Genomic DNA, 14,676 nt, shown 5'->3' with positions numbered 1-14,676 from the left:
ACAGTCTGGGTAGGAAGAAACCGGGCATCGCGTTTGTCAGTGTCGCTCTCTGTTTTGGTTTATTTATTTATTTATTTGTTTGTTTGTTTTTGGTTGGTTTGTTTGCTTTTTTTCTTTTTTTTTCTCTTTTTTGGTTTTTGTTCCCAGGTTGGTGTGATCAGTGGAACAGCGTCAAGGGCGAAATAAATAATTACCGTCATTGCTGTAGGATGCATCCCTCTGTGTATTCTGGGCATACACGTGGCCCCGTGGTCTCTGTCTCTTACCCATTATATTAATATGAAATGATTCTTCACCCAAGCATCAATTCAAGGCCCGCAGCATCCACCCCATGGCGGCGCTGGCATGTCTAGTTACTGTTGTCTGAACCTTGCACACGTTTCTGATACTGTTCACACTCTGCAATTAGTTCACGTGCCAGTTGCTTCACCCATTCTGAAATCATTGATTTCTAATGTCTATTACACAGTGTATGTTCAACAAGTGGTTAGTTACAATCATATATGCTTTGTACTTATAAATCCTATATAAGCTTCTTATTTAGAAGCAATTTCCAATTTAAAAACAAAAGCTCATACTTGTTTTTAGAAATAAACTAACCAAGAAGTGTTGGAGAAGAGATAGGCAGAGAGGAAGATCTCCCCTCTCAGAGGAGGGGAGGCTGTGAGCTGGATGGGGTCAGGAGTCTCTGAAACCTCTGGGCCTTAAATAAATGAAAACTATTCTCAGAGTCAGGCACAGTAACACACAACTGAAATCCCAACCACCATTCAGGAAGCTGAAGCAGGGAAATCTTAAATTCCAGGCCACCCTGGGTTAAAGTGAAGCAGTATCTCAAAAAAAAAAAAAAAAAAAAGTTTGGGGCAGTGTGCTGATCTCTACCATAGCTTACATTAAGAAAATGGAAAGTGTTAAGCTGAAGTTCCAATGACAAATCTATGAAAAGCACATGATGGTACTGTATAAAACCCACATTAAAAGTATCACAGAGGGCTGGGTGGTGGTGGCGCACGCCTTTGATCCCAGCACTTGGGAGGCAGAGGCAGGCAGATCTCTGTGAGTTCAAGGCCAGCCTGGTCTACAGAGCGAGTGCCAGGACAGGCTCCAAAGCTACACACAGAAAACCTGTCTAGAGGGGAAAAAAGTGCCATAGAGGGCTGGAGAGATGGCTTAGTAGTTAAGAGAACCTGCTGCTCTTCCAGAGGACCTGTTTGGTCCCCAGAATTCATGTCTAGCAGCTCATAACCATCTGTAACTCTAGCTCCAGGGGCTCCAACACCTCTGGTTGCTGCAGTACACATACCCGTTGCAGACACACACTACTCTTTTTTAAAGGTATCACTGAAGTTATTACCGGCCCTTATCTGTACAGGTCCACCCATCTAAAGTGTGGCTCTGGAGGTGTCTGGTTAGTTCTCCAGGCTCCCAGTAAGTGGGAGAAACTATCTTCTTGACTTCTTGACAAAGGACTTTTAGAATTTGTTACAAATAAATGGCGGTCACAGAACTATACCTTGTTGCCTGTGGTAGATCATTTCAATTGTCAACTCGAATGGTATAATGAACACTGGGGAGCCATGAAGTCCGGAGTGAATGTATATTGTTGACATGGGTGTAGTCCTGTCAACGTAAAGGACCCCAATGCTTCAGACCCATGGGAATGGCAAGCCTTCCTGTGCCAATGTTGACTGTGTGTGAAAACTGGCAGCCACAGCTCCCTCCCCCTGGGTGACTGTGACCTGAGACTGCTTCCCTCCAGTGCCCCCTCCTCCCTTGTGCTGCACATAATAAACTTGCTGAGTTTCCGGTTGCATAGAGGCATCCTCCATCAGAGTGTCACAACCAACCCAACCTCAGCTTTTCTGGCTGTGTTTCTGTCATTTGTTCCATGTCTGTCATTTCTTCATTTCCAGCACCCAGCCATGCAGCACTCACCAAGCATGTTAATGAGACACACCTTTGGATGTGCCTGTAGGGAAATCCCAGAGAGGACTAACTGAGGAAGAAATACCCTGGATGTGACGAGCAGACTGTATATAAAGGGGAAAAGGAAAACTGGGAATGCTGGGAGTCCCTTTCTCTACTTTCTGGGCAGCCACAGACCCAGTCATTCCCTCTAATGTGCTTTTCCTGCTATGCTACATTCCTTCGAACTGTGAGCCAAACTAGACCTTTCACCCTTTAAATTAACTTTTGTCAGGTATTTTGGTCATAGGCATGAGAAAGTTAACTCACGACAGAAGCCCTGGGTACTAACATGTATGGAGTTCTGAGTGAAGGGACCAGCTCCCCATTTCGGCAGCCATAACAGTAACACGTGCTTGCCATGACCTTGCCTTGGTCACTAAGAGGTCAGATGCCTGCCTCGTGGCAAGGAACCAATCAGAAGTTAGCTAGTGTGCTATGCTTTACGGCTTTGGGTGTACTTTACAGACAAGTGCACAGCAATGAAGAGCAGAGCATAGCAACCACCCTGGGAGGGCCTATGGACCATAACAACCAGTTGACCAATCAACACAGGGCAAGCCCTCCAAGCCTGGAGGCACACCAATCCTGAGCCTGTGAATACCCCTAGTCACTCCCCTTATGCTGCCCTATAAGATCTCTATGCAGCCGGTTCGAGCTGTCTTTTCTAGCCATCCGCCATGGTGGATGGATGAAAGGCCCAAGCTAACATGGGGTTAGCTCGTTAAACAACAATAAAGCCTCATGCAGTTTGGATCAAGCTTTCGAATCCGCCTGGTGATTGGGGTGACCAAGGTCCTGGGCTGAGACCCAGGAGGCCTGAGCTTTTCTGGGGGTCTTACATTGAGAGGGGCTGAGGTGAGGCAGCCCAGGTACATAGTTACCTGGGGAACTGACTGGACCCAAGGGAGAGCATTATGTATGTCCTTTATTGTCTTCACTGGAGCACACTGCTCCTCTCTAGGCCTCGCATCCCTGCCGTAATTCAGGCCCTGTGCTGCGTAAGCAGATGGGGCTCGGAGACAGTGCACCGTTCTTGTTATTAAACTGCAAGGTAAAAGGGCCATTTTCAGGGTCCCATGGAGCTCATAAACCAGTGGAGACCAACCACATGCTCCCTCATGTATGACACCAAATGATGACGTAGAGCAGCAGAGACGATGTTTTCCTCCACTGTTGACACTAAATGGTGATCACCCATCACTTCCTTCCCTCAGAAGCAGCTCGTCTGCATTGCCCTGGGTTTGCATTGTTCCTTTGCTCACCCTGACATTTCTACTTGGTTATTCCTTTTCTTGCCTTGCATGAGTTCTTGCAGGAAGTTAGTCCATATTCTTTAAAGTAAGGTATCCAAGCAAGGTAAATACTGAAAAGAAAAGGAAAAGAAGCCCCCAAAAAAAGGCAGCTCTTGGAGGGACATTCTTACACAAGAAGTTACCGACCTTAAAGGATGGTTTCATTTCCACAAAAATTTGTGCAAAAAATAAATACTAAGGGTTAGCTTTTAGCATGTTAATGAATGTTAGATGCAAACAATCAGCATAGTTAACCTTCTCAAGTAATTTAATTACAAACTTTTCCTCCTAGTAACTGAACAAGAACAGCAAATCTAAAATACTCTTATTTCAGTTGAAATCAAATAATATGGACGAACTTGACAGCCTGTCAGCCTCTCCAGAGAAAACACATTTGTTGTTGGTGGTTTGAAGCCCAATCACTTCACAGACTGACTGTCCTCTAGGGGCTCAAAGGGCATGTTTAGATTTCCCAAAGTTCAGCTCACCATCCACAAAACTCCTTCTCCTGTTAGTGCCCTGGTTATGTGCTGCAGGATTTTCTCCTCTTTCCAAAGGACAATTAAGACACCCTTTCAGTTTCATGAGGAGCGAGGGCTTCAGGAAGAGTTGTCCCACAGGGTCCTGGAAAATGAAACCTAAATAGAAGGAGTAATAGAACAGAATTGGGAGGTACAAGTTAACAAAATGAGCATACAACCACAGCTGATAACATATATCTAATGGTGTTTTACATTTTTCTTTTATTTTTTTACGTTTTTTGAGACAGGGTTTCTCTGTCCTGGAACTCACTGTGTAGATCAGACTGGCCTCAAACTCACATAGATCCACCAAACTCTGTCTCCCAAGTGGTGTTTTAAATTGTTACTTGTCTTTTTCTGTGGGGGGACAGACAGGGTCTCACTATGTAACCCTGGCTGGCTTGGAACTTGCCATGTAGACCAGGCATTGAACTCACAGAAATCAGCCAGTTTCTACCTCTCAAGTGCTAGCATTAAACCTAGCTTTCATGGACTTCTTTAAGCCAAATTTTGACAATACTAAATGTAACCCATCACAGACAACCGTCTAAAGTCTGTGTGCTGTGAGACTTTTACTGTGACAGGTGGTAGGGTATGACTGCAGTGTGTTTTACCGTCGTAATGCCAAAGCCATGAGTGAAATCATATATGTATCCATATTTATATATATGAAGATGCAAATGGGTGGAAAGATATTCCATGTTCATGGATTTGAAGAAAATAATATTGTTAAAATAGCTATACTATAATATAATCCTTATTGCAATTCCAATGTTATTTTTCATGATATAGATAAAACAGTCCTAAATCTCATAGATACATACACAAACCTCAATAATTGATAAATTTATGAGCATAATGAACAAAGCCAGAGCCTCTGCAGTAGATGACCTCCTCACAATGTAGTACAAAGTGATTGAAATTAAAATAGCATGATACTGGCATAATGATAGACACGCCAGCCAGCGTTACAGAGTAAAGTTCAGAAATCAATCTATAGATTTATGGTCAACTGGCATCACAAATCTACCAGTGACTTAATGGGGAAAGGAAGGTCTTTTTAATAAATGGTGTTAGTAAATTAGATATCCACATGATGAGAAATGAAATTGGACCCTCATCTCATACAATATACAAAAAGCAATTCAAAAATACTATAAGAAAACACTAGTCAAAGCAACAGACTTTTAGATTTGATTCTTAAAATAAGATATATATTTAGTGCTGAAGATTTGCCTTAGATTTAGAGAGCATAACTAGCATGCACAGGCACTGAGTTCAAATCCCAGCATTACAAAAATAAAATAGAAATAAATAGGCTGTGTGGTAATATATTATTTATGAATTATTAAAGCTTGCCTGAAGGTACAGAAAGCAAAGCCAGTCACACTAGTTAGCTATAGAAGCCAGGCGGTGGTGGCACACACCTTCAATCCCTCCACTTGGGAGGTAGAGGTAGACAGATCTCTGTTAGTTCAAGGCCACATGAACTACATGAAATTGATTCAGTTCTAAAGAGAAACAGCTCACACAAAGATATCTCAGCACTTGGGATCACACGCCTTTAATCCCAGCGCTAGAGAGGTATAAAATGCAAGGGTCTCAAGTGGAGATTGATTCTCCAACCATGCTAAGAGGCAGCAGTCTGAGGCTTGGTGGAGAGGCAGGATAGGCCCTTTCATCCTGAGGTAGAGGTAATAGTGGCTTGGCTGCTTTGCTTTTCCAATCCTCAGCTTGAAGCTTGAACCCCAATATCAGTCTCTGAGTCTTTTATTATTCATGACACAATGAGGGGCTAGAGAGATGGCTTCACAGCTAAGAACGTGCAGAGGATTGTGATTTGGTTCCAGTACCCACATCCTGCAGCTCATAACATTCTGTAATTCCAGTTCCAAGGAATCCCAAACCTCTGGCTTCCACAGGCGTCTGCGCTTGTGTATACATACCCGCCCCCAGACACATAGACACATACATACGCATAATTAAAATAAAAGAGTTCCTGTCAAGAATCCATTGACCATATGTTAAACTGTAAACAGCCACCTCCAGCTATAAATACTGGGTGTTTGCTTCATTTTACTCGGAAGAGCTGGGAAGATTAAAGAAACACTGGGAAAATTAGGGGGATGAGGACAGGTAAGCTCCTGTTAGCAGGTCCCATCTCAAATGGAAGGCCTAGGTGTTAACAAACACAGCAAAGAAATAAGCTAATGAGCATTCACTTGTGCTTGAAATAAAGATACACATACTATATATACTATTATATATTTATATGTATAATATAATAAATACATATTTACTATAATATTTATATAATATATAATTATATACATAATATATATAATTCAAGGCATGCATGTGTTCTTTTTCTTCAGACTTCCCTTAAGTAAACTTTTAGGTTAAGAGATCAATAGGGACCAGGCAGTGATGGCTCACTTCCTTAATCCCAGCACTCAGGAGGCAAAGGCAGGTGGATCTCTGTGAGTTCCAGGTCAGCCTAGTGTACAGAGTGAGTTCAAGGACAGCCAGGGCCACACAGAGAAACCCTGTTCCAAACATCAAAAAACAAACAAACAAACAAACAAACAAACAAAAGAGATCAACAAGGGCTCAGCTACACAGGTAAAGAAGGCTTTGCTCCCTACTGGATGGTGCAGCCGGGTGAACATTCAATTATCCTATCAAATGTGGCCACTGTGACTTAAAAGCAAGGAATCTTCAAACCTTTGATAAGCAACATTACTACCTCCATAGCTTTCAGGCTAATTTCTTAGGTGTGTGGACCCCCATAATCAGCATTCAGCATCAAGTACCTTTCCTCCCAACACCAATGGATTACTTTATTACCCCTGATCACCTCTCCTGGAGCTCCCCACACTGACCATCCCTGCAGCTAGGTTGACTCCTTACTGGAGCTCCCCACACTGCCCAGCAGTACATCTACCTTGGGCCTTTGTATCAGGTAGTCCCAGAACTCTGGAAAGTTCTTTCAGCATATTCTTTTATCTGTCACGGCTTCCCTTAAAGATCCCACAAGATCCTGAGGTCTGTGTGTCCCACACCCAATTACACCTAGGCTCTTCTCACTAACTCCGCACCAAAAAAGCCAGATAATGTGCCCACCATGTATATTGCTTACGGCCAGCCCTGTCCACTAGCATCTGATCTTCACAGGGTAGGTTTGGGTTTTGGTTACTGATATATCCTATCCTTGGGACTATGGCAGTGTCTGGTACACCATGTACTTTAGCTAAATTCTGAAGACTGGATAAAAAGACAACATGGTGGCGCACACCTTTAATCCCAGCACTCGGGAGGCAGAGGCAGGCGGATCTCTTTGAGCTGGAAGACGTTCTGGCCAAAAAGAGAGTTCCAGGACAGACTCCAAAGCTACATAGAGAAACCCTGTCTCGAAAAGTAAAAACAAAAACAAAAACAAAAACATGGTGGCTGAGAGCACTGATGGGTCTAAGTACTGAAAGGGCCCAAACAGAGCTGTGATGAGCATGCAGCCCATCACCGTTTCAGCCATGTACAAATGCTGGTGTTGCCAGGACCCTTGAGGATCAGTCAGTCAAACATTGAGGTAATCAGAAAATGCCTTACATTTACTGTAATAGCAATCGGGCAGGAATGTCATCTGGATGGGGAAATGGTGCCTCTCACCTTCAGGGAAAGGCTGTGACCACACCTACTTGAAAACTTCAAACGCAAGTATAAAGTCTAGAGAAGGCTATGAAGTGCCATTGGGAAGAGCAAAAGTTGTATGGAAACCCCCTGCAGTGAAACACAGCCACCCAGTCTGCAGTCAATGGCATTTTGTTCTTTCATAAAAGTCAACCACAAATCAAACTCCCTTCTCTGCCCTCACTCTCTTTCTCTCCTCCTCTGTGGAAATCAGAACTGTACACTCTATTGGGATGACCTCTCCAAGTCCACCCTCCACTCCCCATCACCCCCGGCTTTGGCCGTCCTTCCCTATACCTGAATCTGTTGGTGGCTGGGGTGGTTTCCATGTTAAACTCAGCCACTGGGACTCCCCTGGAAGCCACCTGAGGGGCAAACATGGCAGCTGGGTAGACCACAGAGGATGTCCCCACCTACAAAGCAAGTGGACAATGAGTGCCCTAGGCGAGATAAAACATAAGGGAGCTTACTCCGGCAGGGGCGTGGACGGAGGTGTGAGGAAAGCTGAGCTGGGTGACAGAAGATGCAATACAGAGACAAGTAGAAGGCATGACTTGGCTTTGGTGTTTGGCCAGTCACTGGGAGTGGGGAACAACCATGAGACACCAAAGGACAGTTAAACGAGTAGACGGACAAAGAAATGATCCAAAGGACATGTTTTGTTCTGGTCTTGGAAGTTGTACAAATGATCCATGTTCTTTTGCTAACATGGGAAATAATCAATGTTAATGTTTTGACATGCGCGTGCGCGCACGTGCGTGTGTACACACACACACACACACACACACACACACACACACACACACACACACCCTTGTGGAATGGAAAGGCCACAACACATTCTGTAAACGAGGTTTTCTCACTAATGACCACCATGACCACAGAGGCTGCACTCAACATGGGATGTACACAGTAAAAACAGAGTGGAAACAGACTAACCACAAAGGGCCTCTGCTTTTTTTGGAGCTCTTCATGCTCTTTCTAGTTAATTCCACCTTTAGGGAATGTACCCGAAGAAAATTACTTAAGAGACATGCTAAGAGTCCCACCTGCATGTATTCATACAACATTGCTACAAATACCAAAATCTGAAACAACCTAAGTTGGACTTAGAGTCTACAGACCTGTAATCCTAGCATGTGGGAGGTAGAGGCAGGAGGATGAAGAATTCAAGTCTGGCTTTGGCTATGCAGTGATATGATATCCTCCTGGGATACATTAGACGCTACTGAAAAAAAAACAACCTGAAACAACCCAAATGTCCTGTGATAGAGGGTTTTCTCACTGTGTCACGAGTGTACTAGAAAATCATACAGTGAACTAAAAGATGTGACAGCTTTGGATATGTTGACATGGGATATGCCAACTGAACTATTGTATGAATAAAACAATCTCAAGACAGAATGTGTATTATGAGTACTTGAATGTATACGCGTCTACATAAGTAAGGATTTAAGTCAGAAGTGGCCAACTTTTTTGAGGAAAGACCCGTACAGTAAAATCGACAGACTCTGTAGACCATCCAGTCTCTGCCACAAAGACTCATCTCCTGGTCTAGAAGAAAACATCAAAATGCTACCGGTGATTGTTTCCAGATGGTATAGTGTGGTGACTTCTAATTTCCTTCTTACGCTTTGAGTCTTTCATATTTTATCAATGGCGTACATTTAATAATGAGCATGCATTATATTTAAAATCTAGGCCAGGCCCGGCAAGTTGGCTCAGCAGGTAAATGAGCTTGCTAAAAAAATAGCCCAGTGACCCAAGTCTGTCCCTTAGACCCATGTAGAGGTGGAAGGAGAGAACTGACCCCACAATGCTGTCCGCTCACCTCCACACATACACGTGGCACTTTCACACACAAACGTCATGCATACACATATGATAGATGAATAAAGAAAATCTGACGATTTCCCAGCGGCGTTATGACAGTATAACACATCTCTAAATGTATACTGCTCTTAAAAAAAAATGTTCCTTTTTTAGTTTGTGGGGAAGGAGAAGCTTTTACAGATGATCAGAACATGGTCTTGCAGTTTCATATTTTAAGATCAGTTCTTGGGGCTGGAGAAATGGTTCAGTGGTTAAGAGCAGTTGCTGCTCTGCCAGAGGACCCAGATTTAATGCCCAGCACCCATGCCAGGTGGCTCACAACTATTTGTAACTCCAGGAGATCCAAAGCCCCTGGCCTCTGAGGACACTGAGCTCACATGCAGATACACAGACCTAAACATAATTAAAAGTATAAGACCCATCTTTCTAAAAGATTAGTTCTTGGGCCGGAGAGATGGCTCAGTGGTTAAGAGCACTAGCTGCTCTTCCAGAGGACCTGAGTTCAATTCCCAGCAACCACATGGTGGCTCACAACCATCTATAATGAGATCTGGTAATCTTTTCTGGCCTGCAGGCATACATGCAGACAGAACACTGTATATATAATAAATAAATAAATCTTAAAAAAGAAGATTAGTTCTTATTTATTGTTTTTGGTTTCTTTTTTCCCCTGCAGGACATCGTGAGACTTCCACACACATCTTTCAGGGGAGGAAGGAGGGAGGGAGTGAAGGAGGAAGAGGAAGTGACTGGACAAGGAAGAAGGGAGGGAGATGGCAACCAAACACACTCCATCCCAGTCTTTCCAGGGCCTGGAGACTAGGAACAGGTGTGACGTACCACTAGACACAGGTCACAGAGGGCGAGCTCTCTGTCCACCTCTTCCAGAACAGCAGGATCCAGGTTTTCTCCGAACCACACCACATGAGGTCGCAGTAAGCCACCACATCCTGCCTCCTCACATCTGGAAGAACATTAACCTTCAGTCATCCCTAACCGCTTGGGCCAGGACGGCCCGGGATCCCAGGAGATGGGAGCTTGCCCTGGGCTTCCGGGGATCCTAGGAGACTAAGGTGACTTTGCCCTATTAAGTTCTTATCTTGTCTTCATCCACCGAGCTGTGTAGACACAGCTCCAGCTAAGCCTGGCCTTCTCACTCTAAAAGCTTGTTTCTCTCCCCATTGTGCACTCATTGGCACAAACACACCCCCATTGCCCAGACCTGGACACAGCAGCAGCCTCAGGACTGCTCCCAGCACCCGAACCACCTGTCTCCACCAATGGGCTCCTTTACTTTCTCTCAGATCACGTCTTTCTTGAGACTGGCCAACAGCCAAATTCTCACTCTTCTCCACCTCACTCTGCCTCTTGAATGGAACCAGGGCTCTCCGTGGGGTAGAGCCGGGGTTCTACCAACCCAGGGCTCTGCGTGCAGTAGAGAGTGTGTGTGTTTGTGGGGGGGGGAGGGTTTTCTACCAACAGACAGTTCTCCCCAGCTTCCTTTTGACTTTTTACTTTGAGACAGTTTTGTTAAGTTGCCACAGCAGACTTTGAACTCCCTTGTGGGCCAGGCCAACCCACAAGGTTGTGATTCTCCTACCTCAAGCTTCCTAGCCTGGTCTACAGAGTGAGTTCCAGGACAGCGAGGGTTACACAGAGAAACCCTGTTGGGACAGGGGACTTCTCCTTTCACTCCCTATAGGCAAGTAATGTAGTCTAGGTTTATGTCCTAAAATCTTCTGACTACCATATCAGCTTCACCTTCTTAACGTCCTACTCAGGAAACTTCTAGAATTGCCTGATTTTTCTCAGATTGAAACTTCGGATTTTAGTAATGAAAAGCTGCATTTAAGAAAAAAATGAAGAAAAAAAAAAAAGAAAGAGAAAAAAATGAAAAGGGTCCGTGGTTAAAATAAACCAAAGAAGGATCAATATAGTATAATGACTTTTTAGAAAGCACGGATTCAGGGCTGGAGAGATGGCTCCATGGTGAAGAGATTACTGCTCTTGCAGAAGACCCGAGCTAGTCTGGTGGCTTACAACCATCTGTGCCTCACACTCAACGGAATCCAAATACCTCTGACCTCCAAGAGCACTGCGTCTAGGGGTACATGCCCACATGCCAATATATCCACAGATAGATGTGTATAAAAATCAATGTGTTTAAACTTTAACCTTTTTGTTCTGATTTTAGAGACAGGAATCAATATGTAGCTTTAGCTGTCCTGGAACTCAGAGACCCGCCTGTCTTTACTTCTCCAGTGCTGGCATTAAAGGCGTGGGCCGGCACTTCGCTGTTTTGTATATGTGCACACGTGTGCCCGTGTACTGATGCTCTTGACTGTGCATGTGTGTATGTGGAGAACAGGGGTCTGACTTGGAGATCTGCCCCTATCACTCTCCATATCATTTGTTGAGAGAGGTCATTGAACCTGGAGGTTGCTGTTTTGGCTAGACTGGAGAGCCCCAAGAATCTGTCTGTCACATGGGTTTCCAGGCACTCATGGCGATGCCGAGCTCTTCTGTGGGCCTTGAGATTCCACATTTAGGTTCTCATGCTTGACTAGCAAGCACTTTACCGACTGAGCATCTTTCAGTCCCCAAGAAACACCCTTTGGAAGCACTGTTTCAATCTCTGGTTTCGAAAAACTGACATTTAAGCTGGGCGTTGGTGGCGCATGCCTTTAATCCCAGCATTTGGGAGGCAGAGGCAGGCGGATCTCTGTGAGTTCGAGGCCAGCCTGGTCTCCAGATCGAGTGGCAGGATAGGCTCCAAAGCTACACAGAGAAACCTTGTCTCAAAAAACCAAAAAAAAAAAAAAAAAGAAAGAAAGAAAGAAAGAAAGAAAAGAAAAAGAAAAACTGACATTTAAAAATCTAATGTACTTTATAATGTACAAAACTATGTTTTAATTGTTTTAGGTTTATTTATTTTATCTGATGGGTGTTTTGACTGCATTTAAGTATGTGTACCGTGAGCACGCAGTGCCCTAGGAGAGCAGAAGAGGGCATCAGATTCCCTGGAACTGGGGTTACAGGCAGTTGTGAACCATCACCGCCATGTGGATGCTGGGAATTGAACCTAGGTCCTCTGGAAGGGCAGCCAGTACTGTTAGCTGCTGAGCCATCTCTCCAGCCACACTTTTTTCCTGTAATTTCACCCTTGCAAGACCTTTGCCGCTTCCTCAGTCTTGGGCTGGGAGTTATACGGAGGGAGAGGAGGTGGGCTATTTACTAATTATACTATAAATATCCTATGATTATAATTATGGTGTGCTTTCTGTGTACAGATCATCACCTGTCACATAACTGCTTCAGAAACAGATCAAGGGATCTGTCAGGACTCAAAGAGAGATCAAAGTCAGGCAGTGTATTTGTAACTACTCAGGCTGAGACAGGAAGATCACTTGAGCCTCGGAGTTTGATTTGAGGCCAGTCTGGCTAACACAGTGAAACAGGCCCTTTACAAAGAACCTGGAAGATGTTTCATTTTTTTGTTCTTTCACCTCTGTTGCATTTGCACATTTAAAAGGCATCTCACAAAAAAGTTGAGATTTTGACTTCTAATTTTTCTTTTCTGCAACCTTGAACACCAGCCATTTTATACCAGATTTTCGCTTACCGGGGAAGTTTGTCCACTGGGATTCTGGCGTCTTGAGTCTCTGGTTCTGGAGCCCTGAAGTAAATAGTGTGAAAAAGAATGAATGCCAGTGGTAAAATCGAAGAACAAAGGAAGGATGTGACATATCCTTTGTGTATCGCCTGGCTGTATATGGTACATGCATGCTAACTCAGGATCACAGAAGCATGAACCCTAAATACTCACCATTGGTTTTGCTTCAAGAGGGAATTTGTGTGGGGGAGAATCTCAGTAGGGTGTTTGATGCTTCTCCAAGGGAATTATGTTAGTATTTTATTTCTGTAAGTTTATACTGCTCTGAAAGGATCCAGAAGAATATTTCTCAGTAGTTTGAGTTGATGCCTAAATTGTTCCTAATTATAACAATAATACACATTCATCATAAAAACGTTGGGAAATCCCCAATGGGATGGAGGAGAACTGAAAAATTACCCGTCATCTCTCCATTCCTCACAGTCACGGTCAATCCTTTCCTGTATTTTCTTGTGGTCTTTTAGCAAATATACAGTTCCATGAAGATGGGGAGTGAATTTGCATAAATAAAATTTGGGGATCACACAGCACATACTCTGGCATCGTATAGTTTTTAACTTAGCACGGTAAATTATGAGTCAAATATTTCTTTCGTCAGATATCTGTACAGTGTCTAGTCTTGTGCATTAGGAATATCCATGACAATCTTCAATGAACATTTAATGTCCTCACATTGGTGTTCAACTCGAGGAGAAACAACATTTATTCTGTGGCACAATATAATTACCCCTTTCCTGCTAAAGCTGGACAAATCGGACTCTTGTAATTCTCAGCCACAGCGCCACATGAGGTACACCGAGTTTTAAATAAGGTTCCTGAAAGAAAAGACATGTATCAAGCAAGTTCAGAACTTAGTATCATCGAGAGCGAAGTCTCTGTGTCTGGGAGGTCAGAAAAGAATTCATCTTCCTAGGTTCATTTTCATGAGTGGGTCTACCCTAGGAATTATGGGAAATATAAAAACATGCTGTCTCAGTCACTGTTCTGTTGCTGTGAAGAGACACCATGGCCAAGACAACTGTTTAAAAGAAAGAATTGAATTGTGGGTTTGCTTACAGTTTCAGAGGGTTAGTCTATTACCATTGTGCCCAGGGCATGGTGGAAGCATGGCGGCGGCCCTCATGGCACCTGGACAGTAGTTTATCCACAAGCAGAGAGGGCAACACTGGGCCTAGTGTGGACTTTTGAACCCTCAAAACCCACTCCTAGTGACACACTTTCTCCAACAAGGCCACGCCTCCTGATTCTTCTCAAATAGGGCCACTCCCTGATGACAAAGCATTCACATATATGGAGTCATTCTGATGCTAACCACCACAGATGCTCTACTGTTTAACCAACCAAAACCAATTCCTTCAAAGATGGCATGAGTTGGAGGGGAAATAGCTACATGGCTAACAGCTCCCAGATGACCCTGGGGTGATGTTCAGAGATAACTGAAGAGATCCAGAGGGAAGCAACCTTTCAACCTGAAGCTAGGAGTCTGAGTTACTAAGTAGGTGCACAATTGCAAAAGGCCAATGGGCTGGAGAGACAGTGCAGCTGTTAAAGGCTCAGACCTTAAAAAGTCAGTCGTGTAGAGTGCATAAAATCTTTGATTTCTTAGGACTCAAATCTTTCCTACCAAAGAAACTTACTAAACAAGCAATTAACCAATAAATAAAAATAACTGCTAGTAATAGCAACCATTTCCAATGCGATG

The 14,676-nt window shown here is 43.8% G+C and overlaps 1 protein-coding gene across 4 annotated transcripts in view; it reads right to left on the bottom strand.

Annotated features, from left to right (window-relative positions):
- Positions 1 to 3,507: 3,507 nt before the first annotated feature.
- Positions 3,508 to 14,676, bottom strand: part of Sirt5 (sirtuin 5) — a 30,190-nt gene continuing 19,021 nt past the window's right edge. For all 4 annotated transcript variants that reach the window (XM_027410440.2, XM_027410441.2, XM_027410443.2 and 1 more), the window contains exons 5-9: positions 13,702 to 13,789; positions 12,924 to 12,977; positions 10,142 to 10,265; positions 7,766 to 7,881; positions 3,508 to 3,898 (exon numbers count right to left, since the gene is read on the bottom strand). In XM_027410440.2, the coding sequence (XP_027266241.1) occupies positions 3,823 to 3,898; positions 7,766 to 7,881; positions 10,142 to 10,265; positions 12,924 to 12,977; positions 13,702 to 13,789 (458 nt within the window). In that variant the 3' untranslated portion in view covers positions 3,508 to 3,822. The remainder of the gene's footprint in view (positions 3,899 to 7,765; positions 7,882 to 10,141; positions 10,266 to 12,923; positions 12,978 to 13,701; positions 13,790 to 14,676) is intronic.

The sequence above is a fragment of the Cricetulus griseus genome, chromosome 3 (genome assembly GCF_003668045.3).
Source record: "Cricetulus griseus strain 17A/GY chromosome 3, alternate assembly CriGri-PICRH-1.0, whole genome shotgun sequence".
Lineage (NCBI taxonomy): Eukaryota > Metazoa > Chordata > Mammalia > Rodentia > Cricetidae > Cricetulus > Cricetulus griseus.
The sequence above is the reverse complement of the archived record's forward strand: the minus strand, read 5'-3'. Positions and strand labels throughout refer to the sequence as shown.